Genomic DNA, 26,711 nt, shown 5'->3' with positions numbered 1-26,711 from the left:
GAATTAATCAACACTTTCCATTCACAATTCTGAATGAAATGTTCTTTCCATAGCCCTTGCAGAGATGACATAAGAGTACACAGAAATACTAATAATGGGAAAGTCAATATAATCTTTAATTCACAATAAAAATATCCAAATGGTTACCATAGGAACTCCACAAAGTCTGGAGCTTGTATTCTGCAGGTTTCTCTGGTGTTACCTGTGTAGAGCTCAGCCTGCAGCCATGGCCCTGAGCAGTGGACATGTTGGATGGCCTAGAAAAGGGAAAAAGGTATGAAGTGTGCTCCCTTAACACCGCTCTCTTTAAAGGAGCACCTGCGTACAGTACCCCTTGAAGCTATGGAAACCAGAGCTCCAATATACAACGTAATAGTGACCCACCCATTTATGACCTAAAGAAAAAATATAAAATGCCCAATTAGATGCTACACTTGTCTATATATTTGTTCAGATGTTAGTCTGTTGTTATAGCTTTTTCTCCTATGTTATCTTAGAATCATGCCTTGTCTCTAGTGTAAGCTGAAAAGAAATTGCTCTCAAACAGCTCTTTTACTAAAAAAAGTGAACCACAAAGGGCAGCTGTTAGTAAATGTTTAAACCTTTTATCAAGCACTGAAATACCACAGATGTTTTTGAGATTCTTCTGCTTCTTCTGCATCAGTGCCTCTAATGGGTACAACTTATCATGTCTGAATTTTCTTCTCTGATTAAGGGTATAAGTTAGCGCAAAATAGGCATGACAGAAGTCCTCAGTTACACCACCGTAGAATTTTTGCATGCCTTTGTTACACTAGTACAGCTTGTGAATCTTCTCTCTCCATATACAAAATAGGAATTGTCTCAGCAGTCTATTGGGGAAGGCTGATAACTCCCTTCAAGACTAGGAAGTGCTCAGATATGGAAGGTTCTTACAGGTGTAGTAGACAGACAAATCAATACATTCAAAAGATATAACAAAATAGTATCTTATATGGTTAGCTATAAATCTAGAAAGATTAAGTCATACATTCAGTGTGCTTCCAACGGGCCTTTGTTTTGCTACACTTTACTTGCTGAAGCTACTTGCACTGTAAAGCTCTATCTTCATAAGGATAATGGTAGAAAAATCAGACCTGGCAGCTTAAGTCTGCTTTAAATCTTCCTGCCATAGTGCAACTAGAATAGCACCAAAAATTAAAAGGAGACAAGGGAGGAATATAGATGTAAAGAGCAGAAGACATTTTTATTGTCAGTGAGAATTAGCCAGCCAATCTTTCTTACCACAAAGCAATTCAACTTGGCCTTTTACTGCATCCATTTTCTCTGATTAATTTTTATGATGTCAGACTTCTCATCCCTTGGGGCTGGAAGTTTGCAGGACATTATTCACATCTTTAACCCAAGGTCCTGTGTCTGGCTCTCTGGTGATCCTTCAGGTGCCAGCAGCTTGGAGGTCTGACACTTCTCAAATGCACAGGTAATAATCTGACAAGCGTGGTCCCTCTCTCTGTGAAATGTACCATAGCATTGAAGTGAGTTACTACTCAGCATTTAACAGCTGTTGGCTTCTCCTGACAACATTAATACAACATTAGACACAGAGATATTTAGAGAGTGAGAGATGTTTTTAAGCAGTCACAGGTCTGCGAGATTGCTCTCAAAGGTGTTTATTTAACCAGAGCTCACAGCTGCAAGACTTAAAAAGAATGTATCCATATACAAGCGACAATGGTAGCTTGAGTCATTTGCACACAAAATGACACCACTTCACATGAAAAGGTTTGCATTTTCTGACTCTCCTTACAGGAAGTCTAATCTGCTGCCACCAACACAAACAAGCTTTGTCTGTTTGAAAAGTTCAGTGCCTTGTTACTATGATCAAGCACAACACTGAGACAGCTGTCTCATTCCTCAGTGCTCCAGTGCTGTTCCTTAAAATCACATCAAGTACTATTTACAAAAAAAGGCAGTTTACAAAAATAAAACTTAAAATAACTTTTAGAAGTCAAGGATACGTTTTTTTTCCCCTTTTGGGATATCTATGTCCATCTTGCTACTTCTAAGTCTAATGCTCAGGAATAAATTAACCGGTCAAGAGCACATGCATTCATAAACTGCCACATAAGTGATGTAGTTATGAATTTATTCATCCTAGTTTCTTCTTTCTTTTGTTCCATTTTTGCAGTCTATTCCGAGGGTATGTATATTTTTGTATGTATTAATTTTATTCAATTCAACTTTCCTTGGTTGAATGCCTGAGAACAAAAATCTACTAAGTCTAGGTTGCATACTCTCTTAACCTGACAACATCTTCTCTAACTACTTACCAATCAGGTCAAGATGTAAAAGTGAGAGGCTGAATTTAATGACAATGGGGATTTCCACCTGTTGCTCAAAGTTGATCCTATTTCTGGTTTTATTTCAAGATAAGCATAAGGATAACAGTATACAGTAATTTCATGATTATAAGCCGCAACATTTTGACTAAAATTTTGCTCCCACCCCGGAAATGCGGCTTACACTCCGGAGCAGCTAATATGTGAAAAATTTTCAGAAATTTCCAACCCTGGAAGTGCAGCTGAGGTGCCGAGCCAAGCACCTGCCAGTAAAACCCGGGATTGCGTGATTGTTACAAATTGGTAATGCGGGTGGAAGCAGGCTCCGTGCCAGCAGCACGGGGTGGGCGGGGGGAGGCGGGGGGCTCCCTCCTTCAGGCAGCACAGCCCGGGGGAGAGGCAGGGGGCTCCGTGCTGCCATCCTCGCAGCTCGGCGGGGAGGAGGAGGCTCCGTGCTGCCATCCCCACGGCTCAGGGGGTAGGCGGGGGCTCCCTCCTGCTGGCCCCGCAGCCCTGCGCAGAGACGAGGGGCTCTGTGCTGTCATCCCTGTGGCTTGGGGGAGAGGCAGGGGCTCCCTCCTGCCGGCTCCGCAGCCCGGGGGGGAGGCGGGGAGCTCCCACCCCCACCTGCTTCTGCAGGAGCAGACAGGCTCTGTCCCCGCCCGCTGCTGCGGGTGCCGGCAGGCTCCGTCCTCGCCTGCCATCGCAGAGCAGCGCCGGGCCGGGGCGAGTGAGCCCAGCGGCAGCTGCGGCTGGCCCCGAGCAGCTCCGCCAAGCAGCAGCGCCGAGCTGGGCCACCTGGCCCCATCGGCAGCCCTGAGTGGGCCAAGCCTGCACGGCCCGAGCGAGCCAGTAAACCCCACCATCCTGTGATTCTGTTACTAATTGGCAACTTTGTTGCACGCAGGTCCTCACTGTGAATGACAGAGTGGCTTATAATCAGGTGCGGCTTATGTATGGACAAAGAACAAAATGTTGCCGACACCCGGATATGCAGCTTATAATCAGTGCGGCTTGTAATTGTGAAATTACTGTATTTTGGCAGGACAGGTATAAACCTGCAAAACATGGCACATTGTAATAGACTATTTCATATGAATTGGGAGAAAAATGTGAGAACAACAATTTTTAATGTTTGTGCTTAAGAATGTCTGTGATGGTAACCTCTGGATAGAAGACCTTTTTGTTGTCTAGAATTGAAGCTACTTGTTATTCTGCTAAACAAATACATATGCAAGGTCCAAGAGCCAGATGCACTTGTAGATGGTGTCTAATTCCCACTGATGTCAAGAACAGGAATAGTCATTTATGAGCTGAGACCCTGGCAACCAACACAAAAATCACTTTCTACAGGAATGTACACCAACTCAGAGATTTTGTCATGGCATTAAATATCTTTTCAATGTGACTTTTAACTTTGGGAAGGAAAAACAAGCAGAACATTTCCCTCAGTAAGGGGTTTTATATATTTTGACTTGAGGTGACTTACTATATATGATTTTAGGATTTTTAGTCTATGTGTCATGTGTTCAGAAAGAATCCCAAAACCTGTCTTACAAACTTTAGACACATTGATAAAATAAACCACTTATGGAAGTTGTTTACATGCATATAAACTAGCCATCCAAAAATCTCATAATACTTGACTGCTTTCTGAATATAACATCATTCCTGCAGACGGTAATCACACTGCATTGCAATGCTTGTTTTAAAAAGTGCTTTTTTTAAGGCTCTGGGCATGGTGGAGACTCGCACACATTTGGTCAGCAGAATAAAATGTTACCTCTAAGTTTACTTTATCCAAATTAATAAAATTGCCAGGATCGTTTAGAGCCTTATTCTTAATGCTCCACGTCTACTCAAGAGAAGTTGTACAGTCTACACTTATATTAGTCAGTTAGTAATTAAAAAGCATATGTTAATGCTCATTTTCATACCATAAAATCTTCTGGGGTTTTGTCTTCAATAAACCTCCATGTTTGGGTTTTGGATTTTTGGGGATTTTTTGGTTGGTTTAAGCTTGTGTTTTGTTTGTTTGTGGGTTTTTATTGTTTTTGTTGTTGTCCATGAGGTTTTTTTAAGTAAGTCTCTTACACCCAGAGTACTAGATTCATATTTGGGCTTAAGTCCCATCCACCTCAGTGGGTCTCAATGGGACTTTTGCCTCAGGTAAGACTAGAAGATGCAGATCTGATGTTCCTGTGTTTTGACAAAAACATCTTCACACATTTTGAGTTCTTCAGTGCTGACAGTACTGATCTTTTTTCTTGTATCCAACCAACTCAATGCATTGAATATTTAATAATACAGGTGATATGAGGACCCACTGTCTGACTCATGTAAATAACACAATAATTTAAACCAAACCTTCCTTCTCTACAGTGTATACAAGGCTAAATGAATACAGTGTCTCTCAAAAAATCCCACAAACGTTGTAATGTAATATAAAAGAAGCTAGAATAAAGTGGACATTTGGAAAAAAGGAAACAATTTTTCTATTTTAGAGTATTTTGCTGCCACCTTTTGGTATTTAATAAAATGTGCATCTCAGTGGTTTGTAACAGGGATATAATTTAGCTCTCAAAGGCAATCACTAACCTTATTAGAGAAAGAATATATGCATTTCTTCTTTCCTGATTTTTGAATTCTTAACAAGCATGTCAAGCTTCACCTTTCACCTTCACAGAGAGATGGAATAAAACAGATTCAAATTTAAGGCTTCACATGTGAAGAAAATATAGGAAAAAATGTGTGCATCAAGCATAATTCTCAACAAATGCCATGCTTAGTCAGCAGATCAAGCATTATTTGACCATAAATAAATATAGGTAAACAAAGAAAGGAGCTGCTTACAGATGATACCTAAATATCAATTAATTACAGGCAAATAATTGTTAGTTTAAATGTCCAAGGTTACTTGTTAGACCTCAGGGCCTCTTCCCCCCCATGTGAGTTGTGGCTTTTGCATAACTGCACTGCTTTTAAAATATAACTCTACATAAATAAACAAGAGTAAAACAAGTCTTAAGGCTCTGGGCTCTGTCCACATATTCTCTCCCTTTTTCTGTCAGAGAGATTTTTTTCTGCCCAACTTACAAAAATGCAATGCATTTTGGGGAACATTAATATATATATAAATTTAACACCAGTATGTCAGAAGTTCTTTGGTATCACAAAGACAACTGGAGCACTAGTCTTATTTTAGAAAAGGAGCATTTAAATTGGAGGAAGAGCAAAAATGTCTGTACCTGTAAATGGTCCTGACATGGACAGCTTTCCTTTGATGCACGAGACTGGTATTCTCAGAGCACCCTGGGATTTAGGCACCTTCATCGTGGCCCATACCGTGGACAAATGACCGCTAGGACACTAGCTCTGCAAGGACGTGCACTACTTGGCAAAGTGTCTGGTCACTGGGGTGCTGGTGCTCACCACGTGGATCGCACAACCACTCTTTGGGGAAATAAAAATTGGAGCATTAGGAGGTGCAAGCAATTTACTTCTATGCCACTGTTAAACTCTCCATACCTAAAACCTGATTTAAATTAACACACAGGTGCTATGAAATCTGTATTCCAGAAAGCACTAAAATGAGTATGTTTCTTACGGAAAGTGTTCACATCCCAAGTAGGAAGGTTTTGGACAATTACCTGACGGCAAGAATGGGGTCGACAAATGTGTGTCAGCCCTGGTACGAGTGTCATGGATGTATGGATGTGCTCCTTGTGGAAACAGGGGTTAACTGCAGGACGGGGACATCGATAATAAATCCTGGCAGGGCACGGGCATCGATAATAAATCCCGGTAGCGCGGCTTTGGCCCGGCTGAGGAAGTGGCGCTGCGGCGATAAGAGGCCATTCCCGACTAATGAAGGCGATCGCCGGAGCGGCCGTTGCCGGGAGACGGGCGGAATCGGGTGGGGCGCGGCGCGGCCGGGCCCGGCCCGGGTCTCTTTCCTGGGGTTCTCTGCCCAGGATTTTTCCCTAGGCTCTTTGCCAGGACTCTCGGAGGACTCGGCAGCGAGCGCGGGCAGCAAGGCACCTCCGCCATGTTGAGGGGAGGCACCGCCGGCTGCGGGTTGCAGGTGAGCGGCGGCGGCTGGGGCAGGGGCAGGGTAAAGCCGACGCTGGGGAACGGGGCCTGCGAGCAGGTTCCTGCCATTGGGAATACGTAATTCGCTGTTACAGGCAGCACACCCACAAAACCCCGCGTTGCTTTCGAAATGGAAGCAGGCAAGAGGTTGCCCTTGGTGAGGACACCAGGAGCTGCTCCCCGTACACAGGCTGGGAGCAGCCCGGCTGCCCCGTCCCTGACAGCCGAGGGAAGCAGCAGCCCAGCCATCAGCAGGTGCCTCGAGAGGCGCCCAAGGCCCGTGACGAGCCGTGGCTCCTCGTGGTTTGTGGGCTAGGGTCTGGAATCTGGAGATATTGGTGCATTTCTTCATGGGTTTACAATCTATAATTAAGGCAGTGCCCTTCAGAATCGCGTAAATGTATTGTGTTCATGATAGCCTGCTGCAGAGAGTCAAAAATATGCGAAGTTTGTCACTGGTTTGGACCTGCCACCTGCTTCAAGCACCTGTCCTGCTGCTTACCTGTTCTCACAGACCCTCCTCTGTGCTCTTGCCGATGAAAACATACAAAAGTGTCACATGTTGATACATCCTGAGTACCCAAAAATGGAAAAGGGATTTACAAGATACTTTTTTTCTTATGAAGAAGAAATAGAAATATATAAATGGAGATTTGGGGACTTTTTTTGATGCAGATATGTTAGGGGAATAGAGATATAATGGATGTACTATGCTTCAGAATAATTGTCAATTAAATGGGCTTATCTGTGTTGCTCAGTCTTACTTATGTATGTGTGGGAGGGGAGAATTTGTGCTGAACTTGAACAAGTGAATGCTCCCTTTTTTGTAGAAGTTATTTGTGAAGCCATTTCAGGATGAACTGCAGAAAGCAACTTCTGATTATGCAACCAGCAAGGAAAGAGGTGAATATTCAGATTACTTTGAAAGTGATGAAGATGGCAGGTTTAATGGTAAAACGAAATTGTATTTTTCCTTTTGTTCTTCCTTTCTTAGCTAATTACTAGATCCCAGACAATCTTTATGTGTCAATATGATTTAGTGTTCCAAGATTTCATATTTTAGCGACTTCTAAAGCACTGAGTCTTCCTCTGCCATGTTAGCAGCAGAATTCCCAATAAAATCAGTGGAGGTGCCAGCCTGCTAGACCACACACAGTCTGTACTGGTTCCTACCATTGTGGTGCCCAGTCCTCCTCCTTAGCCATCTTGTTTACTTGACACCTGGATGAGACAGTAATGCACAGTACTGTAAATAAAAGTGGACTTGGACAGAGAGAAAGGCACTGGTTTTTTTCTTACTGGTTTCCCAGTTTGGACAATCAGTGAATAAGGGCTGCAGGACACACTGCAGGACACACTTCCCTGGCAGAATATGTAAACCAGAAATAAGGTTCATCTGGCTCTTTTTCTTGGAGCAGGATGCATTTGATGTTTCCTAATATTTATGCTTAGTCTTACAAGATTGGCCAAATTACTTTTTTCCTGCTGGTATGAACTAAATGTTAAGGAAAATAGGAATGGTAAATATGATCATGTATTTTTGAAAGGCCTTCCTCTGTGGCCTGTTTTTCATTCTCACCTGAAACATATTTTAATGGTTTGTGAGATGCTTTGATTACCCTTTGCTGACAAGATTTAGAAAAAAAAGATCTCCAGCAGTAGATGCATTACTCTACTAGCACAACATTCTTTTGTCACCTTGCTCAAGCATTTGAACTCTGAAATTAGGTCAGTTAGCAATAACAGGCTAGAGGAAGAAAAATATTTTTGTTAAACATATGAACCTTAGCATTGTAGAAGATACCTCCTTTGAAGTATCTTCTGTAGAGTATCTTCTAGTAAGACTTAAATGGGGCAGAAGTGAAGGGAGGAAAGGATGGGTTCTAATACCAAACATGCCTAGCTTTGTTGTTTGATGACTTGCTTTCACTTCCTGTGACATTGACACACCGTTTTATAGAAGGGCTTTAAATTGTGTTGCAGAAAAGAATTAATGAGTGAATGTTTCTCTTTGGATTGAGTCCATGAAAATAAATGACAGGAAAGGAAGTAGAATAAGACTGTAGTTTGGTGCTTTTCAGAGATTAGAAAGATAAATGCTCAGAAATTAGTTCGGAAGGTGTTGTATGAAAAACAGTGTTAAGTTATAGAAGATACAAGTTCTGTGTTGCATTTTTGTCCACTTGTATAAAATTCAAGTTGGTAACGTACTCTTTGCAGATATCAGGAAAGAACTTACTGAAAGTAATTCAGGTTCTGCAAGCAGTGAGAGATCTGTTGCTGGGAGTCCTCTCTTGAATGATAATGCTTTACAAAAAGGTTTGGAAAATGAAGCTGCTGATTACTTGAATTTATCCTTTCATGAAAAGAAGCTTCAGCAAATAATAGCTTTAGAAGGTGCAAACATACAGAATAACAGAAAAGATGGCAAAGAAGGATGTTTGGAAGGTCAAAATGAGGATAATGACAGAAAAAATAATGAAGAACTACTGTGTGATAATAGTGAAAGTGATGACTTGCCTATTAATGAACCTAATAAAAAAAGAAACCAAGAGGAAAACCAATCAAAAGCAAAGCCTCAGATGTGCAAAAAAGGAAATGCTTCAGCATCAGGTGAAAAGAAAGTTTAATGTTGTTGCTGTTTTGCCATGTTACAGTATTTTAAAGTGTTTTAATTTGGGTTGTTTTCTGTGTTAACCATCATCTGCTTTGGCTTGCAGACAAAGCTTCTAAAGATACACAACTCTGCCAGAGGGTAAACTGAACTAGTGTGGGCCAAGAGAAGGAGGTTCCTGTTTGCCTTTTCCTTTCAGAATATGAAAAACAGCTGTTTAGGTCCCTGAAGTCCAGCTCTCCATCAGTGTATGTACATGGAAGGCATGAGGGGGCTGCCAAGATGCCTTCTCAGTGTGTGCATGGCACAGAAAGCTGTATTCACATAGTGTCTACAGCATCCATGCACCCTTTAAAGGAAAAATCATGAAACTACTTTTCTATGACCAGGTGAAGCTGTAATGTAACAGAATGTCAGAAAACGAGCTGTAGCCAAAACATTTATGAATGGTAGGTGTCTCATTTCAAAGTTAAGACTTCAAATGATCTTTTACTTTGAGCATACTGACACACTTTGGATGTATAGTCAAATACATAAACCCCCTAAACTTGAATGTTTCAGGAATAGCTAATTTTTTTAATACATAAAGCAGAGTTTGGAATTCTGTTAATTGACTCTATGTGCCAATAGGCTTCATATTTTTTTATCTAATTCCTAATACGAGAGGAATTTGTCCTGTTTAATGTTGAGATAAGTTTATGACTAGTCATTAGCTGTGACAGAAGATTACAACTTTGCAATTGGTAGAGCATGATTAATGGTATCAGTTTCATTTTTCCTTTCCACATGATGGCACCAAAATGCAGCTTTGAATGTGCAGACACCTCTCTTTCCTGGCTGGTGTGCCTGTGTAGTTTGACTGGCAGAAGAGAAATTGAACTACTCCTTTTCTTCATGCAAATCAAAATAGTGCAGTGACACAGTGCAGTATTGGTTAAAATTCAATAAATTCAGAATTCTTGTCGCTTTGAACTTTCTTTCATCACTGTAAATTCAGGGTAAAATTCTTAGATTATGGGCATTAATGTTCTTTTCTTCAGGTAATTTGGAGTAAATTTGTCATCCAAAAATTCTATTTTTGTAAAGAATTCTATCAAAAATTTGTGGAAAACCTAATTTGGTTTTACTTGGGCATTTTTTGACTTCTGTCTGAATTGTTTTACAAATTCAGATCTCTGTGTTACTGGCATTTGAAATCTGATTTAAATGTTTTTTAATTCTTGCTAATAATATGTTTCATAAATAACAGTTTCACCACTTAGGCATGCATTCAGATTGAGGTGATGTTTTCTTTAAATCCCCACTGTGGAATTTTTCAGTTATTGACTCCTGTGTCTCACACCTCTGAAGAACACCACACAATGAAAGCAGTATTTGTTATGCAAAGTGTTAACTTGCATACTTCATTAAAAGTTTGCAAGATGTCAGAAGAGCTCTTGCTGTGACTGCTATGACTCTTGCTTTTGGTTTCTGCACCGGAGCCATGTCAGGCAGATGGAAAATTTTGCCTTTGTCTTGCTCTCACATTCTCTAACATTAATTCAAGCTTCAGTTGCTACTCCAGTTTTACATGAAAATACAAGTGAACACTGTTCTTATTAGTATATGCTTCTTAGCAGCAGGCATACAGAAAATACATTATACTATATAAAATTTAGTAACAACTTTCATAGATGGTTTTTCTAGAAATACATTTTGTACAGAAAAAACAATACTCAAAAACAATTAAGTTCTTATTAATGTGTCCTCTCAATCTTTTTTCTCCCTTTAGATCCAGATCAGAAGACTGTCAGCACTAATGACTTGAAACTGGAGGAGAATGTTAGGAAATCCCTTTCTGTTGACGGTTCAGATGGAATGCTGAAAATAACAAAAGGGCAAATAATAACTGATACAATGCAGGAGGTGTCAGTGAATGAACTATCTGAGCATGGGGAAGCAAAGAACACATCCAAGAACTCTGTCAAGGTATTGCACGTATACAGTTTACCATTGTTTGAAACAATGTCCTAGAAGCACAATGGAGAGTTTTCTAAAGTTCCTGTTTGTATCTTAAGTGTGCAGAACACTGGAAAGCTGATAATTTATATCTGGTTTCTAGAGCCAAGGCTCTTATAAATTCTGTATAGCTTTGTGAAAGATATAAGGAATACCTCTTCCACAAATTATTCATGTCAAATAAAGGTAGTGAAATGCGTTTTCCAGCCTTAAGAAAGTACCCTTATCAAAGTGAAAATGTCGTATCTTTGTTGTGAGGATAGCTGAATGCAGTGAGCCCTGTGTGTTGGCAGAGGATGGAAAAGATGCAAAGCACTCTATGCTGTATCCTAAAGAGAAAATATGTAGGTACATGTAATTATTAAAGTTAAGTATTCAAAAGACTTAAAAGAATGTTTATTGAATAAACCAGCTGTGTTCTTTTTGCTTTTTATTATTTCTAAACTATTGACTGTATTTTTACGTAATACAAATAAACATTCCTAGCTGCCATTCCAAAATCATCCAGGCATTCTGAAAGTTTGGTTGGTTGATTGGTTGGTTTGGGGGCTTTTTTTGTTTTGTTTTTTTCTCTCATTACTTTCTTACCCTGTACTATACCTTCTCATTATTAAGGTGTCTTTCTTGCTTGGTTTTATAACATCATGAGACCATGGAATATCTTGACTTGGAAGGGACTCATGAGTACAATTATCTTGTAAACTTGTAAAAACTTGTTTCATCCTGATCTGTTGCTTAAGAAACTCTATAATTTACTTTTCCTTCTGTGTTTTTTAGAAACTAAGTGAAACAAAGGAAAGAGTTCTACAAAACCCAAAGGCTTCTTTATCTGACAGGTAAGAGAAGAACGGCAGGTATTGGTTTGAGCCACTTAAGATGCCTGTAACTGCCCCATCAATGCAGCTCCCCTCTCATTTTCTGTCAGCATTGTCTTTGCTGCTGACAACCTCTGACCATCTGTGGAAAACAGTTTAGTGCATGTGGCATGTTGTTATGACCCTTGCTCAGGTTTATGTTAGGTCAGTTAGGTCAGACTCCCAAATCTTTTGCCAGTGTCTGTGTATTACTGGAGTCTTTACAGACTCTAAGCTGTTTTTTAGATGAAAGTGTGAGTAGTTTGTAAACTTACAAGAGGTAAGTTCTTTCTCCTTTTCCTTTCCCCAGTCCCCATTCATGTGCATGTAAAAAAAGAATCACAGTAACTTTTGGTATGCACTGAAATAAGAGGAACACAACTTGGTATGATCTACAATAAATTGAAAGATAAATAATGTGTTTTCATCCTGATATTTTCCTAGATCTACAACTTCTGTGCATTTAAAGAGAAAGGGGAAAGCTGTTCCATCAACTTCACCTGTTTCATCTCACTATCTGGGATCATTAAAGGTGTTGGAAGATAAATGCATGCAGAAGAAAAGTCCAGAATTCAACAAAGTAGATAATTTAAGGGCAGCTGTTTTTCAGGTAGATTTTAAATGTGAACAAGTCAACAAACAAAATTGTGCATATAAAGATCTTGATACAGGGGTCAACACCTCATATTTTCTTGAAATCAGTATTTTTTACTATATTCCTTTCATTGGCTTATGGGTGTAGTAATCCTTTTATTCTGTCGGCTGTACCTTTTCCTCCTATTATGAACGAAAAGCTCAATGAAAGGGACATAGTGTTTTTATGTGGTTCATCATTTATTGTGTCACACTATTTCAGGTACATGCTTTCAGTTATTTCTACCTCATCCTTAGCATAAGTGTATACTTACAGTTTGTTTTTTTTCCTGATACATTCTATTCAAGTAACATTCAAGAAAAGAGATAAAAAATCATGTACTCTGTCCAGAGAATAATCTATGTAAATTTCTTGTAGAATTTCACAACAATTATTTTCTGGGTTTCAACAGATTTTTGCTAATCTATTTGAGAACAACTCTCATTAACTGTTCATAACATTCATTAACAGGCACTGTTCATATTGGTATGTGTTTATAATACTGGTTATAGTCCTAAAACAAGTTTTAGGTCCTCAAAATTCATATTTATATTGTTTCCACAGTTTAGAGTAGTCTTCACTTAGGACACTTTTATCTTTGACCGCCGTACCATATATACCATATACCATAAGCCTGACTCTGCAGATGGCTCATGACTTTTTATGGTTACCTGAAGTTTCACTTTTCCCAGTATGATTTTATTCTCTTTAATTATAGGTATTTTTCAAGAGAGACAACAAATGTAAATAATATTCCTATGTGCCAAGTGATAAGAATCTTTATTTCATTCTTCTATTTAATTTTGATTAATACTTACATTTTTGTTGGTGTTTCTAGGGAGATGCCTTTTAAAGCACTTTTAAACTTTTTTACATTTTGTAGCTGTGATTTTAGAACCTTAGATTTTTTTGATTATGATAATTGTGTGGTGACAGCTTATTTTTCCACATGGAATGCTCATTTAATTAGCACATGGAAGAACTAAGAGTAATTTTGGTGGTCGTTATATTGATGCTACTCTTCACTTATACCTTAAAAGGAGTTTAAAAATGTTTTAGTGATTCTTACAGAACTGGTTGGAAAAGAAAAAGTTCCTTCTACTAGAACTAAAGAGAAGTGAAAAGGAGAAAGCTGAAATTCTAAGGAACAATGCTGAAAAGGTTTGTTTATATTGTTGTTTAAAAATAAGTTGACAAAGTATGATTCTTTGAAGTGTGCTTCCTGCCTAAGTGCATCGCCCTGCTGTTGTAAGGTATCTGGTTTTCTCCAAATAGCATGAGGTGATGTGAAACAATAAATGGTATGTCCTGTTTGTTAGGGTTGTGGTAAACAGTGTCTGTCCAATGCTTCCCTACACATTTACATTAGGTGTGTTAAAAATGTGCTTCCTAGATTAATTTTAAAGTTAGTTTACAAAGACCTTGGGATGCGCAACTTTTAGGTGCTAAGTTTTGTTTTGTGTATGAGAACATGAGGCTTTCACTCCCTGCCTCAAGAGATGCTTACCTAGAGAGGACTCTGTCGTGGGTAGTATCATTCACATTCTTTGATTTGGCTTTGAAGTATTTAATATGTTTCACTTCTAACCACTTAACATGCATTTCATGTCCTTCTACACATATTTTGCAGGAGCAGTTAGTCTCATTCATTTAATTTAAAAATGAGCATAGAAAAAAAACCATTGTAATACTTGCAATGTTGTCAGCAAATCAATGTCTGTTTCCTTATTGCTCCATTTAGAAATAAGTTTAAAGCATACTATTTCATTTAGAATTTTATACTGAAATTATTTTAAATGTAGACTTTCATTTCCAATCTAGAAAGAAGCGCTTAAAAGAGAAGAATCAATTGCATGTTATGAAGCCTGGAAAAAAAAGAAAGAGCAAGAAGCAAAGAAGTTAAGTGGAAAAAAAAAACTTGAGGAACTTGAGGAAAACAAACCAGCAGAACAGAATAAGGAAAAAGCAGAAGCAGCACAAGTGGTGATGTGAAATATGTACATAAATGTGTATTTGAACATGGTCCAGGAGATGATAAAAAATAATTTTGATTAATCCAGAAGGAGATGGAAATTACAGTAATTTCACGACTATAAGGCGCACCCTTATGACTAAAATTTTTCCCTAAACCCGGAAGTGCGCCTTATAGTCCGGTGCGCCTTATCTGATCTACAAAGTTGCGACATTTGCCACCCCGGAAGTGCGAGCCTGCCGGCATCAGGGCCTCCCCCGCGCTGGGCGGGCCCGCCGGCATCGGGGCCTCCCCCGCGCGGGGCGGGTCCGCCGGCATCGGGGCCTCCCCCGCACGGGGCGGGTCCGCCGGCATCGGGGCCTCCCCCGCGCGGGGCCGGCCCGCCGACATCGGGGCCTCCCCCGCGCGGGGCGGGTCCGCCGGCATCGGGGCCTCCCCCGCGCGGGGCGGGTCCGCCGGCATCGGGGCCTCCCCCGCACGGGGCGTGTCCGCCGGCATCGGGGCTTCCCCCGCGCGGGGCCGGCCCGCCGACATCGGGACGGCCCCCGTGCGGGTGGGGTGAAAGCCGCAGGAATCGGATCGGCTGCCGCGCGGGAAGGGGCGAAAGCCGCCGGAATCACAGCGGCCGCTGTGTGGGGGGGGGCGAAAGCCGCCGGAATCACAGCGGCCGCTGTGTGGGGGGGGGCGAAAGCCGCCGGAATCACAGCGGCTGCCGCGCGGGGGGGGCGAAAGCCGCCGGAATCACAGCGGCCGCCGCGCGGGGGGGGCGAAAGCCGCCGGAATCGGAGCGGCTGCCGCGCGGGGAGGGGGCAAGCAGCTGGAATCAGGGCAACGGCGGCACGGGGCAAGCCTGCCGGCATTGGGTCACCCAGAGTGCCAGGGAACTCCCAGAACAGTGGGGCCCTGGGGTTGCTGCACGGAGTGGCGGTGGGCATAGCCCGGCCCTGCCGGGTACAGGCAGACCCAGGAGCCAATGGCTGCCGGATTGAGGCGGGGCCTCGGCCAGCAAGCGCGCTGGAGGAGCTGGGGGCGGAGCCTCGCTGCAAAAAAAAAAACGGTGCACCTTATAGACCGGTGCGCCTTATCTGATCTACAAAGTTGCAAAATGTGCCGGCTCCCGGGGGGTGCGCCTTATAGTCCGGTGCGCCTTATGGTCGTGAAATTACTGTAACTAGAATCTTAAATCTAGACATGCTTTGTTTTTGAAGGAAGCTTGTATTAGATTTGGTTCTGTCAGAAATATGTAATGTTTACACTTACAGGCAAACAGGCTTTTAAATTTGGAGTCAATTAACTGATTATAAAATAAACTTCATACAAATACATTGACAATTAACTATTAGCTACTGGCAAAATAAGATTGTTTTTACGTACAGTGATACCCACTTCTGAGCCATTCTACAAGCAAATATTCTAATATTCTAAAATTAGAATGTACTCTACAAAAAATAATGCAGAGTAGACTAGTGGAGTATTGATGGAAAGGTGAGAGGTAAGATTTCTCATGGATTTGTGATTGTCTTTAGGCATTCAAAAAATGGAAAGAAAGAAAAGTGGAATATTTAAGAGAGCAAAGCAGGAAGGAAAAACAGTCTGAAAGAGTGAGGAAGAAGATAGAAGAGGACCTAGTTGCAGAGAAGAGGAGGGTCAGTGTATCAGCAGTTGAAAAATGGTACTTCTCCACTATGTTTGCTATGGCATACATTCCAAAATCCTTGCTTATAGATGTAATAGGTCTTCTGTGAATGCTTGATGTACTTGTAATTGGAAGATAATGGAATGCTTGGGAGAGACTCTTCATTCCCAATGAAGACAAAGTCTAACAGTAAAATCAAGCTGTGTAGCTCCCTTCAGTTTATTAATTTAGTTGCTTTCCTCCCCAAGAGGATATTAGCTAAGCCCAGGCAGAGATACTGCAAATGAGGAAATTCTTGAAGTGGTATTGTGTCTTATGTGGTTATTTTCATGCTTCATTACTAAGCCATAGGAAGGAAGGTAAATCTTTAAAGTTTTGTGGAATACAATGTAGGAATGCAGATGTAGGAAGAAGGAAATGAGGTGTATCTGCTGGAGATATTCTATATTAGTTTTACAAGCCAAGAGTCTTCAGGCAATGCACAACTTAGAGTTACCTACAGAAGTTCAGATTATTTTTTTTAAATGATACTAAATAAGGGAGAACAAAGTACAGAAAAGTGATGCCATAATAGATACAGTAGTAGATTCATTTGTACCTTAGTGATGTATAAAAATGGACATGAAAGATTTTAAATACATATTCTCAATCTTTTAATTAAAAGTATAAAATATATTTTTTTATTAAATTTACCTGATTGGTCTGTTTAGTCTGTGCATGATGACTTCTTGCTCTTCCGTCTCATTATGCAGGAATGAAAAGAAGGAAGAATATATAAAGAAGAAGAAAGTAGAAAAACTCATAGAAAAAAGAAAGCGAGAAATGCAACAGGCAAAGAAGGAAGAAAGAAGTGAAAAGGCTATGGAGGAATATGAAAGATGGCTGGTATGTTTGGTTGAGTTTTTTTTTATTTTTTGCATTTTGTCAAAAGCTAAGTATTTAATGTAATAATGAGTGTGAGCACTTGAGTATTGTAATACTCATGGGGTGTTGCGCTGTTACGAGAGAGGCCAGACAGTGGCAGCATTACATTTCTTGTCCCCCAGAATTTGTGAACAAAATGCACGGTGCACTTGATATCTGGCATACATGGAAAATACATTCTCCCTACCATCATGCCATAGACTTTTCTATTTCTGTTAGTCTTCATTTTTTGCCATTCCATATCAGGAGCAACCACCTCTGAAGGGCCAATTAGCAAGAGCACAAAACCCGCAAAGCCAAACATTGTCACAGCTGCAAAAGTCAGTGTGTGTACATTCAAGGAAGTGCTGAAAATGGAGACTTACAAGTGATAAAAGCACTTGTAATGAGGTTCAAGATGATTTCCATTTGCGAGAATGGGTGGAACTCTGATGCTCCCAATTACATTTTTCTCACAGTTGTAAAGCAGTAAATTAAGCCAGTACTCTAGTCCCAGTAATAAAGCAGGTTCTTTTCCTTGCTGCAGAAAGACAAACTAGAAGACAGCTCACTAATATTCTTAACATGTTGCTTTCTTAAAGGTATATGACTTGCCAGTTAAAGAAGAACCTGTTTTAATTCCCCACCCTGTGACACAGTCTTTCTTCAAATTGATTGTCAAGGCTTTTAGTTAGAAAGTGTTTCTTCTGTTATCTCTCTCATGTTTTGTACATATGGTCTCTGTTGCCATTTTTAAGAATGGGATCTTGCAACCCAGCTGGATTAAGGTCCTTACAGTATTTCCTCTATACTGTCAATAGCTTAATTTTTAGGTTGTTTTTTTTTTTTTTCAGGAGGGAGAGGCAGAGTCAGGCAACTGTACAGGTCTGAGACAGGTTTAGAGAGCAGTTGCACAAAACAGCAGGAGCCTACATGTTTTAGCTTCTCTCTGTTTCTGAACTTTTTTAGTCTTAGGTTTAGATTTTTTTAAGATGTTTGACCTGGTCCCTGATTGAAATACCTCTCATTTCTGTAATCATTGATAAGAAGGTTTTTTTACTGGTCCCCACTGTCAAGAGATTTTCAGCTTAATTTAGCACATGATTAATGTCTGATCTTAGCTTATTTCTTGCTTGGTCAATATCGCCAACTGCCATGGTAGGGAGTACTATGCTTTGAGCAGTACCTAATGCACTGCCTTGGTATGCTCTGCTTACTGAGTGTCCTAATTAGTTTAGTTGTACCAAAGCAAGGGTGTTACTTCTCATTATACATTTGACTTCCTTGCTGTCCTGGACTCTGTATGAAGGTAAAAAAATTGCCCCTTTTTTTAGAGAGTGAAAGATGAGTCCTAGGACAGGCTCCCCCGTTCAAATTGTCTGTAAATTCTTGAGGTCATCATTTCAGTGGAATTGCTAATAAAAATTATAGTAGTTGGAGGAATGACTAGATCTAACTGGATATATATGTGCCTACATGAGAAATAAGCAAGTATAGGATGAGGTAAGTACTGAACTGATTGGCAGAGATACCTCTAAAATTATCCCATTTTCAGTGTCTGTGTGCAAGTGTTGACTAATGTGTGTTGACTAATGTGTCTCATGCCCAGTCTTCACATTTTTACTTTCAGAATTTGTGCACTCTTTTTGCAACTTACACACCTGTATTTGAGAGAGCATATTGGCAAATGGGTTTGCCACAATTTTTGGTATTTAACACAGAATATTGCCTCACTTTGTACAGTTACAGAAAAAATACAGACTATTAGTGAACTGCAGTAGAGAACTTGACACTGTTAAGTTGTCATCATATTACCAAGAAAACTAGATGACATCTGCCTGCACGTAGATAGGCATCTGATCTGAGGGCACTATTTGGAAGCCTTTTAAAAGTATTCTTTCAACTAACAGATTTTTTTAAGGGAAATAAAATAGTAGTGATATAGTGGGAAGTATTCTAATATGCTTTCATTAACTTTCAACAGAAATAAATGTTTAAATTCATCCTCAGCTTTCCTAAAACAGGTGTTAACCATAATGCATGGATAAAACAGACATATAAATCTCATTGTAGTTCTTCTAAAATCGAAGAACCATTCACTTTTATTGTAATGGAAATTCTGTTACTTCTGCTTTTAGAGGCCATTATGTGAATGTTTGATAGCATAAGTACATAGAGAAGATTACTTTTTAAGCCTGGAAATAAATGCCCTGGAAAAGGCTATTAACGCTTGTAAAATACTGACATAAAAAGGATAATCTTGAGGTGAGATGCTTTACTATTGCCTAGAAATTCAAGCTTTTGATTATTTTGTTTCTTTCCTGTCATTTGCTTCTTACTACTCACCAAGAACTCTTCAAACCAATCTAGCTTGATAAATGATAACGTTTTACTTGCTGCATAATACCAGTGTCTGACACTTGTCATTGACATGCACCTATTGAGGAATGGAATGTGGACAAGAATCGCATAGAAAATTTATAATGACTGATCAGTTTAGTTTCCATTATTTCTGAGATACTAGTCTTGATACCTCTTTACTGTGGATAGAAGTATCATCTCTAGACAAGTTATGTTGTCCATTTTCTGTGATAAGCATTAACCTACCATGAGTTGCTGAGAAGTAGGACTGGTCTCAAATAGTTCTCAAAGACCAGGATAGTAATGTTGAAAGCCTTAGAAGTCTGACATTTTGCCTTGAATTTGAGCATGTGCAATGTCTATTTTTTGGCACTGTAAAGCTATTTAAAAACATCAATAAAGGATGTACTGGATAAGTCCCATGGATTTATTGCTTTTCTGGGTTAGAAATAGCTGAAGTGGGTTATTAATTTCATATAGTTTAATAAGTTCTCTTTGAAAATACAGTAAATTCATGAATACAAACCGCACTGAGTATAAGCCGCATCGCTGGGTGTTGGCAAACATTTTGTTTTTTGTCCATAAATAAGCCACACCCGAGTATAAGCCACTCTGTGTTCGCAACGAGGACCCGCGTGCAACAAAGTTGGCAAATAGTAACCGAACCGCGGCAGGGCGGGGTTTACTGACTCGGCTCGGCTCAGGCCATGAGGGCTCAAGGCTGCCGACAGGGCTGAGTGGCCCAGCTCAGCGCTGCCGCTTGGCGGGGATGCTGGGGGCCGGCCGCCACCACCGCTGGGCTCGGTCACCCTGGCCCGGCGCTGCCCCGTGGCGGCGGGGGGGCACAGAACCCGCCAGCACCCGCGGCGGCGATGGGAGCCGGGGATGGAGCCGCCCGGCTCCTGCGGCGGCAGCATGCGGGGACGGGAGCCCCCCAAGCCGCGGGGCCAAGTGGAGAGAGCTGCCCCACCTTCCCCCGAGCCGTGGGGCCAAGCAGGAGAGAGCCCCTGCCTCCTCTGAGCCACGGGGCCAGCAGGAGAGAGCTGCCCGCCTTCCCCCGAACCACGGGGCCAGCAGGAAAGAGCTGCCCGCCTTCCCCTGAGCCGCGGGGCCAGCAGGAGAGAGCCCCTGCCTCCTCCGAGCCACGGGGCCAGCAGGAGAGAGCCCCTGCTTCCCCCAGAGCCGCGGGGCCAGCAGGAGGGAACTGCCCCGCCTTCCCCACCCCCTGTGCTTCCTGCACAGAGCAACTCCACTCGCCGCACAACAGTAATCAATTTGTAACAACTGCGTAAATGCAGGGTTTTACTGGCAGGAGCTCGACTTTGCAGTTTGCACTGACTTGGTTTGCACTCCCAGGGTTGAAATGTCAGAAAATTATTCACATATTGGCCGCACCTGAATATTAGCCGCATTCCCGGTATGGGAGCAAAATTTTGGTCAAAACAGTGCGGCTTGTATTCATGAAATTACTGTACTTTCTATATTGCAGTTTTCATGGCCTGTCATTGCAATAGGTTAGAAATAAGGCTGCTATTGTTACTCATCTTAAATGTTGTCAGTCTTCTGTTTTATCTAAAATTCAATTTCTTTGTGGCAGCCATACTGCTAAAGAATGTACTCTTCCTAGAATTTGATAAGTGAAAAATGTATTCATCTTACTAGGCTATTAAGTAGGAAACTTACACAGAAATCAAGCCATACAGTTGAGTTGATCGAGTGTAAGACAAGCTACTGTTATTGATTTAATTTTTCACTGTTTTTGTTACTTTTCTTCAATTAGTGCAAATAACATATTCTTTATTACTCTATGGAATATTTATATCAGTTACGTATTGTGAGAATTTGCCATATAGTTACAACAAGAACATAAAAACTTAGTGTGTGTTGAAGACAGAGAGGAGGCCAGCAGATCATCACTTTGAATTTAATCTTTTAATAAACAGTTAAATTAACTCAAGACCCTTTCCTTGCCACTGGGATTCATTAATGAAAGCTGCATCTTCAAACTTAGACATTCAAAACTGTAGTACAGTTAAAAAATCCAAAACAACTTTCATTTCTTTCCTAGGTGGGTGTATGCTTTATTTTTGCTTGCGGTTTTTCATACTTGAGTCTGTTGTGCAACATGTATTCGGTAGAGAGTGCTTGATAAATATTAAATATGCACATTCCTTTGTAGCACACAATTTTTCTAATGCTTGCAATACTGCTGCAATAAGTCTTATTTTTAATGAGTTTTCACTTCCCTGTCCTGATGGTATATATATCTTTGTGCAATATGATTCTATGATTATAGATACAGGAGCATAGATCATATATCAGTGATAATGTAGACTACTTTCCTTATAGGGTTCAAAACAGTTCCCCTCAAGAATTTTAGAGTATCTTGAATTTGTTCTAAAGACCCAAAACCACTAGTTGCATTCATCTGATGAAACCTCTGTGGAAGGAGAAAGAAGACAAAAGTGAAGGATGAAAAGAGTCAGAATGTCACAGTGCTGCAAGCCTAGTTTGCCTCAATTACTCCATGTGATCTTGAAAGATACAGTTTTTACAGAAAGATAATATTTTTTATTAGACTATTATGAGCATTCCTTTTCTGTGCAGACCTTGCCTGCTTTTAATCAGCCTTACCAGTAATGGCATGAAATTATTGTGTGTTTGTTTAGCCAGACCAGGTGTTCCTAACTGGATTGGATCTTCAGATTTATATTGACAAAGAGCTGAAGGGCACAGATTAAAATCGTAATGCTAGGGCTGATATTTCAGTGTGTTGCTTTGCTTTTTACAAATTTTGGACATATTAGTAGTTTGACTGCTATATATGTGTAAAACAGGAGAAAGCTTCACTCAAGCTCCCTTTTTTACAGTAATGCTCCCACACCCATTTTCCACTCTGTTCCCTCAGCCAGTTACCTCGCTATTTCCCTGCTCACGTATGAGTAACAGGCCAACACTGCCAGCATCTTGGGAATTTGTGGATATACGGTGTCCATCAGAGGACTAGGATCATGGGTTATATGAGAGTACTGGCTATCTTACAGCTGTCCTCAAGGAGGAGTACTTTCACTGCAGTGCAGTTCATACATGTGAAAATACAGAGCTTCTTTGGGTGCTCCAAAATACTGGCTGATGGGCTGCAAACAATGAAGGAACTAAGGCTGGATGTGGCACAGCTGATGATGTTTTTAAGTGGGCATATCCACATTGCATCTTTACTACTATATGTTTGCCAGTTGTTGATCTTAGGAATGAATGTACTGTTTATGTGTGAGAAAGCCAGATGCTCAAGGACCTCTTACCCACCCATCACGGAGGGCACTGTAAATTATGCTCTGGTTTATATGGTCAACCTTGGTTCCACCAAGAGAAAAACTGCTTTTAAATCAGTAAGAAATGCACACCTGTATGCACCACAAACCTGCAAGGAAAGCTTGCACCCATAGAGAGCTCGCCGGTGTACTATACTGCTAATGTGGATGCACCTTTAGGTGCTGGTTCTCTTGAGGGTGAAATGGCAGTCATCTTTGCAAAGAATAATGTTTTAAGTAGAATAGAACTGATTAGAAATTCAAAAATAAATAATTGCAACTTAATTTCTGAATGACAAGTCTCTTGAAAATCATTAGTTAATGAGACACAAAACATGTTGCAAGTATTTTGCTTATCCCTCATCATCCTAATTGCCCCATTGCTGTTTGAAACAATAGAAAATAGAATTACAACCTTCAAGTGCTTATAACATAAGTTAGATAGAACTTTGTTTAAAATGAAATTGTTTAATTAGCAGTTTGTTCTGGTACATGGCAAGTGTGATAACAAGTACAGAAAGTTATAATAATACATTAACGTTCTCATTATATGAGAACAACATATTTTGCATTGTGATTTAGGTGTCCTCTTAAAGACAAGAAGTAATTAATACAAGACTAATTACATACAAGACCGATACAGTTCCTAATCCAGCAGGTCTTCTGTTGGGTTTTTTGTTTAAACAGTAGACAAACCCAGCCCATCCTTGAGAAAGTCACTGTAGTTGTAAATGACACACTCTTGTGTCTGGGACTGAACCTCTAAAAGGGATGTGCCAAACTCCAAAAGGCAATTTTCCATTGCATGTTTACTTTTCATTTTACACAAGAAAGGCATAACAATAATTGTAACTTTTCTGTTAGTAGAATTGTTGTTGGGGGCGGGTGGGTGGTTTTACTTTGCGCCTTTTTTCACACATCTTTCTATTCTCAGGAAAACAAAATTAGGAGAAAACAGCTTGAGAAGAACCAAAAGAAGTTGCAGGCCGTCTATGGGAATGAAATGAGTCCTCCCTGGAGGCCACCTGGCAAAGTCACATATTCTAGTAGTTACTGAGTAGATTATTGTCTTCCAGAAGAACAGATAGTCTACAAAGTTCTGTCAGTAGCCAGTAACTCTTGTTATCTGCTCATTTTCTGAATGCATTATATGTGTTACATTCTTTCTTTTAGTTTATTTTATCTCTGCAGTTTTAGTAAACCTGTTACGCATTTGCATTGCTTTAGAAAATGTAATAGTTTTTCAAATTTCATATTTAAATTAATTTTGCTAATTTCCATGTTATGTCCCACCTTTTTGGTGATCCAGGATACATAAAGCTGGACTCTGGCTTTTTTTTTCACCCAATAATTAGCAGAATGGTTCTTTTTAGGTTATTAGACCACACTCTTGAGGAATTAATTCTTGAGGAAATGATATGAGGAGGCTATGGGGTAAGGATAATGGGCAAGGAGATGTTGGCTGTCTTGTGGTGGTAGATGACAAAAGGTAAAGGCTTTCATAAGCTCTGAGTCTGGCTCTGGTTTATGGCAGGCCAGGCATGTTTTCCAGGAGTAGTGGAGAAAAGAGAAAGAATCTACTGTCAGCAGAAACTTCGAAGAAGCTGAAAAGATGCCCAGCTGGAGCAGCTTCAGTGGCCCACCTAAGAGGTAGAGTAAAATTACAACTAGCAGCAGGAGAGATGAGGGACTGCAGCTGTGGCAGAATGCAACAGAATTGCTAATTCAGAAGAGGCACATTCCAGTTTTATGAGAAAAGACTAAATTACTTCAGGCCTTCAGATTGAGGTGATGGTGTGCATCATTGGTTTTCTGGGTTTTTAGCACTTGGAGCCTTGAATTTGGTTTTAGTCTGTTAAGAAACTCCTCCAACTGTAGTATCACAGGAGGATGAAATTCATAGCAGGCATCAGAGTTTATTGTACAACAGACCTGGAGAGTCTGAGACAAGGCAGCCTGTGAGAAAGGTATCGTCCAGGTTGTACTTGAGGGATGGAAATGAAAAGTGTGGTAGAATTAGTGGGAGAAATCAAAAAGAGTGTTCAGGTGTTTTCCTAAATTGAATGCTGCATCCTTACTGACTTAAAACCTTTCTATATAACTGGATAGAAGTTTTGACAGAAGATAGGAGAAGATGTTGGTGACATCTTTCAGAGGAATGAGGAGTAGCTCACAAATTTACAACTTCTCAATTAGGAAAATATGCTGAAGTCTATAGACAAGGGAAAACAGCTGATATGTTTAACTTTTAGAATAAAATTTGGGGAGCTTTATTTAATGTTATATTGTAAAAATTGTTACATGTTACAGCATAAAACAAATGTCATAGAAGAATTAAAACAATATAAACATATGTACATTAATGTATAAGAAAATACATATATCTGTATAGATGCTATCTATATGTTTATTGATGACAGAGGGAAAATATTTTGTATTTAATAAAGTATATCTTAATACAATAGCCTTAATGTTTTCATTATATTTTAAGATGCAGATCTTTAAATAAGCTTTAATAAATGGAAATTAACTAGGCAGTGTCTCTAAGCACCAGCTATTCTTTCATCATTGTTAACATGACAAGTAGATAGGGAACTGTATTGCACTGAAGGCAAGTTTCTACAGCATTCCATCTGTTTCCTCCAGCTCCTGACACTTGCTGACACACCAATACAGACATTCTTTTAAGGAACATAGTTTCTAAACTGTAACCTAGAAGATGGTTAGTATCTCTAATATTTTTCCAAAGTATTCAGTTTAGGCATTAAGTTGCTCCGTTGGTGCCCTAAAGGTACAGGCTGATGATAAGTCATTGTCTGCTTCGAGTCGAGAAAAATTGTATGCTGTTTTCCACTGTATCTTTTTTTTCTTTTATATTCACAAAATATGAGATCATCTTACCTGGTCTATATATCATGGACTGCTGTGTTTCACTTGGTTAATTATGTGTTTAACTGAGTTACTTGACTCAAAGGGATAAACTTTTCTGGGCTGTGAACACTGATGGTAGCCTTGGCTGCACGTCAAAACCTGGACTTACTCCAGTTTGTCCGTATCTTTCTTGCACTGGGCAGCTGTCTTGGTTTGAAAAGAAAGATGTTTGCCAAGGAAGGCAGGAGCCTCTTTTGAAATGGAAAATATAAACACTCTCCCTCTGAATTATTGTAAATGTGAAATTAAGGGGCTTTTAGGAAAAGATATGGGAATGGGAATAACAGTTCTTTACTAGGAAAAAATACAGTAATACAAAAAAACCCCCAAAACACTGACAGGGTCAGAATACAATCTGACACCCTGTCAGGGTGTTGGTAGCAGTCCAATTAAATGGTGGCTGCAGTCCTCCTGAAATGACAGATGTGGTTCTGTTGAAGCAATGATTCTGTAAAAGGGTGTAGTTTTCCTCTGAAGGTCTAGTGATGGGCTAGTCTTCGTCTGGGAATCTAGTGGGAAAAGACTGCTCTGATCGAAATTTCAGATCTATATGCTCTGGATGGAGCAGCTCACGATGGGATGATGTAATTTTATCAGTCTTGCAGTGAGACTTAATGCCCCATTTACAGAAGATACCTCACTGTACAAAGGATAGGTCACCCATTTTTTACAGCTGGCGCATTAACAGAGAATATTCCATGGAGTTATGAGGGATTGGTCATGGAAGAGATAAGAAATGTCTATCTGTTTTTAACAGATGGTGATAGAATAAATACAGTAATTTCACGCCTATAAAGGCGCACCCTTTTGACTAAAATTTTGGTCTGAACCTGGAAGTGTGCCTTATACCCCGGAGCACCTTGTATATGGACAAAGTTCGGAAATTTGCCGACACCCAGAAGTGCGCCTTATACTCTGATGCACCTTATACTCATGAAATTACTGTACTTTTTGGTTACATCTTGTATTGCAACCTAAGACATGAGCCCAAAACTGAACATGATGCTCCAGATGCTGTCTCGCTCCTACCTGCAGTGTCACACATGCTAAACAGAACAATCCCTTCCATCAACCTGCTGAGCACACT

General features: G+C 40.3%; 1 protein-coding gene and 1 long non-coding RNA gene across 7 annotated transcripts; one reads left to right on the top strand and one right to left on the bottom strand.

Moving 5' to 3' along the window:
• Positions 1-1,273: 1,273 nt before the first annotated feature.
• LOC116996513 lies at positions 1,274-6,088 on the bottom strand. Its single transcript, XR_004417951.1, has 4 exons — positions 5,969-6,088; positions 5,567-5,771; positions 4,917-4,996; positions 1,274-1,489 (listed from the first exon to the last, which is right to left on the bottom strand). It is a non-coding gene; the product is annotated as an uncharacterized LOC116996513 (long non-coding RNA).
• A 135-nt stretch (positions 6,089-6,223) lies between these two features.
• MAP9 (microtubule associated protein 9) lies at positions 6,224-25,157 on the top strand. Of its 6 annotated transcripts, XR_004417950.2 has the most exons (12): positions 6,226-6,402; positions 7,241-7,361; positions 8,631-9,023; positions 10,796-10,992; positions 11,800-11,858; positions 12,321-12,486; positions 13,582-13,671; positions 14,332-14,409; positions 16,009-16,154; positions 16,871-17,003; positions 19,160-19,286; positions 23,628-23,714. XR_004417950.2 is itself a non-coding variant. In XM_033060266.2 (11 exons), exons 1-11 carry the CDS (start codon positions 6,367-6,369, stop codon positions 17,714-17,716), a joined length of 1,512 nt encoding a protein of 503 aa, XP_032916157.1. In that variant the 5' UTR covers positions 6,224-6,366; the 3' UTR covers positions 17,717-19,153. The 6 variants fall into 6 exon arrangements, 5 of the variants coding, with proteins under 5 accessions (XP_032916157.1, XP_032916158.1, XP_032916156.1 ...); XM_033060266.2 differs by lacking the exons at positions 19,160-19,286; positions 23,628-23,714 and adding an exon at positions 17,624-19,153 and having other exon boundaries at positions 6,224-6,402; XM_033060267.2 differs by lacking the exon at positions 23,628-23,714 and having other exon boundaries at positions 19,160-19,287.
• The last annotated feature ends 1,554 nt before the right edge of the window (positions 25,158-26,711 follow it).

Source organism: Catharus ustulatus, chromosome 5, assembly GCF_009819885.2.
Source record: "Catharus ustulatus isolate bCatUst1 chromosome 5, bCatUst1.pri.v2, whole genome shotgun sequence".
In the NCBI taxonomy this organism is placed as follows: Eukaryota; Metazoa; Chordata; class Aves; order Passeriformes; family Turdidae; genus Catharus; species Catharus ustulatus.
This window is presented reverse-complemented; position numbering and strand designations above follow the sequence as displayed.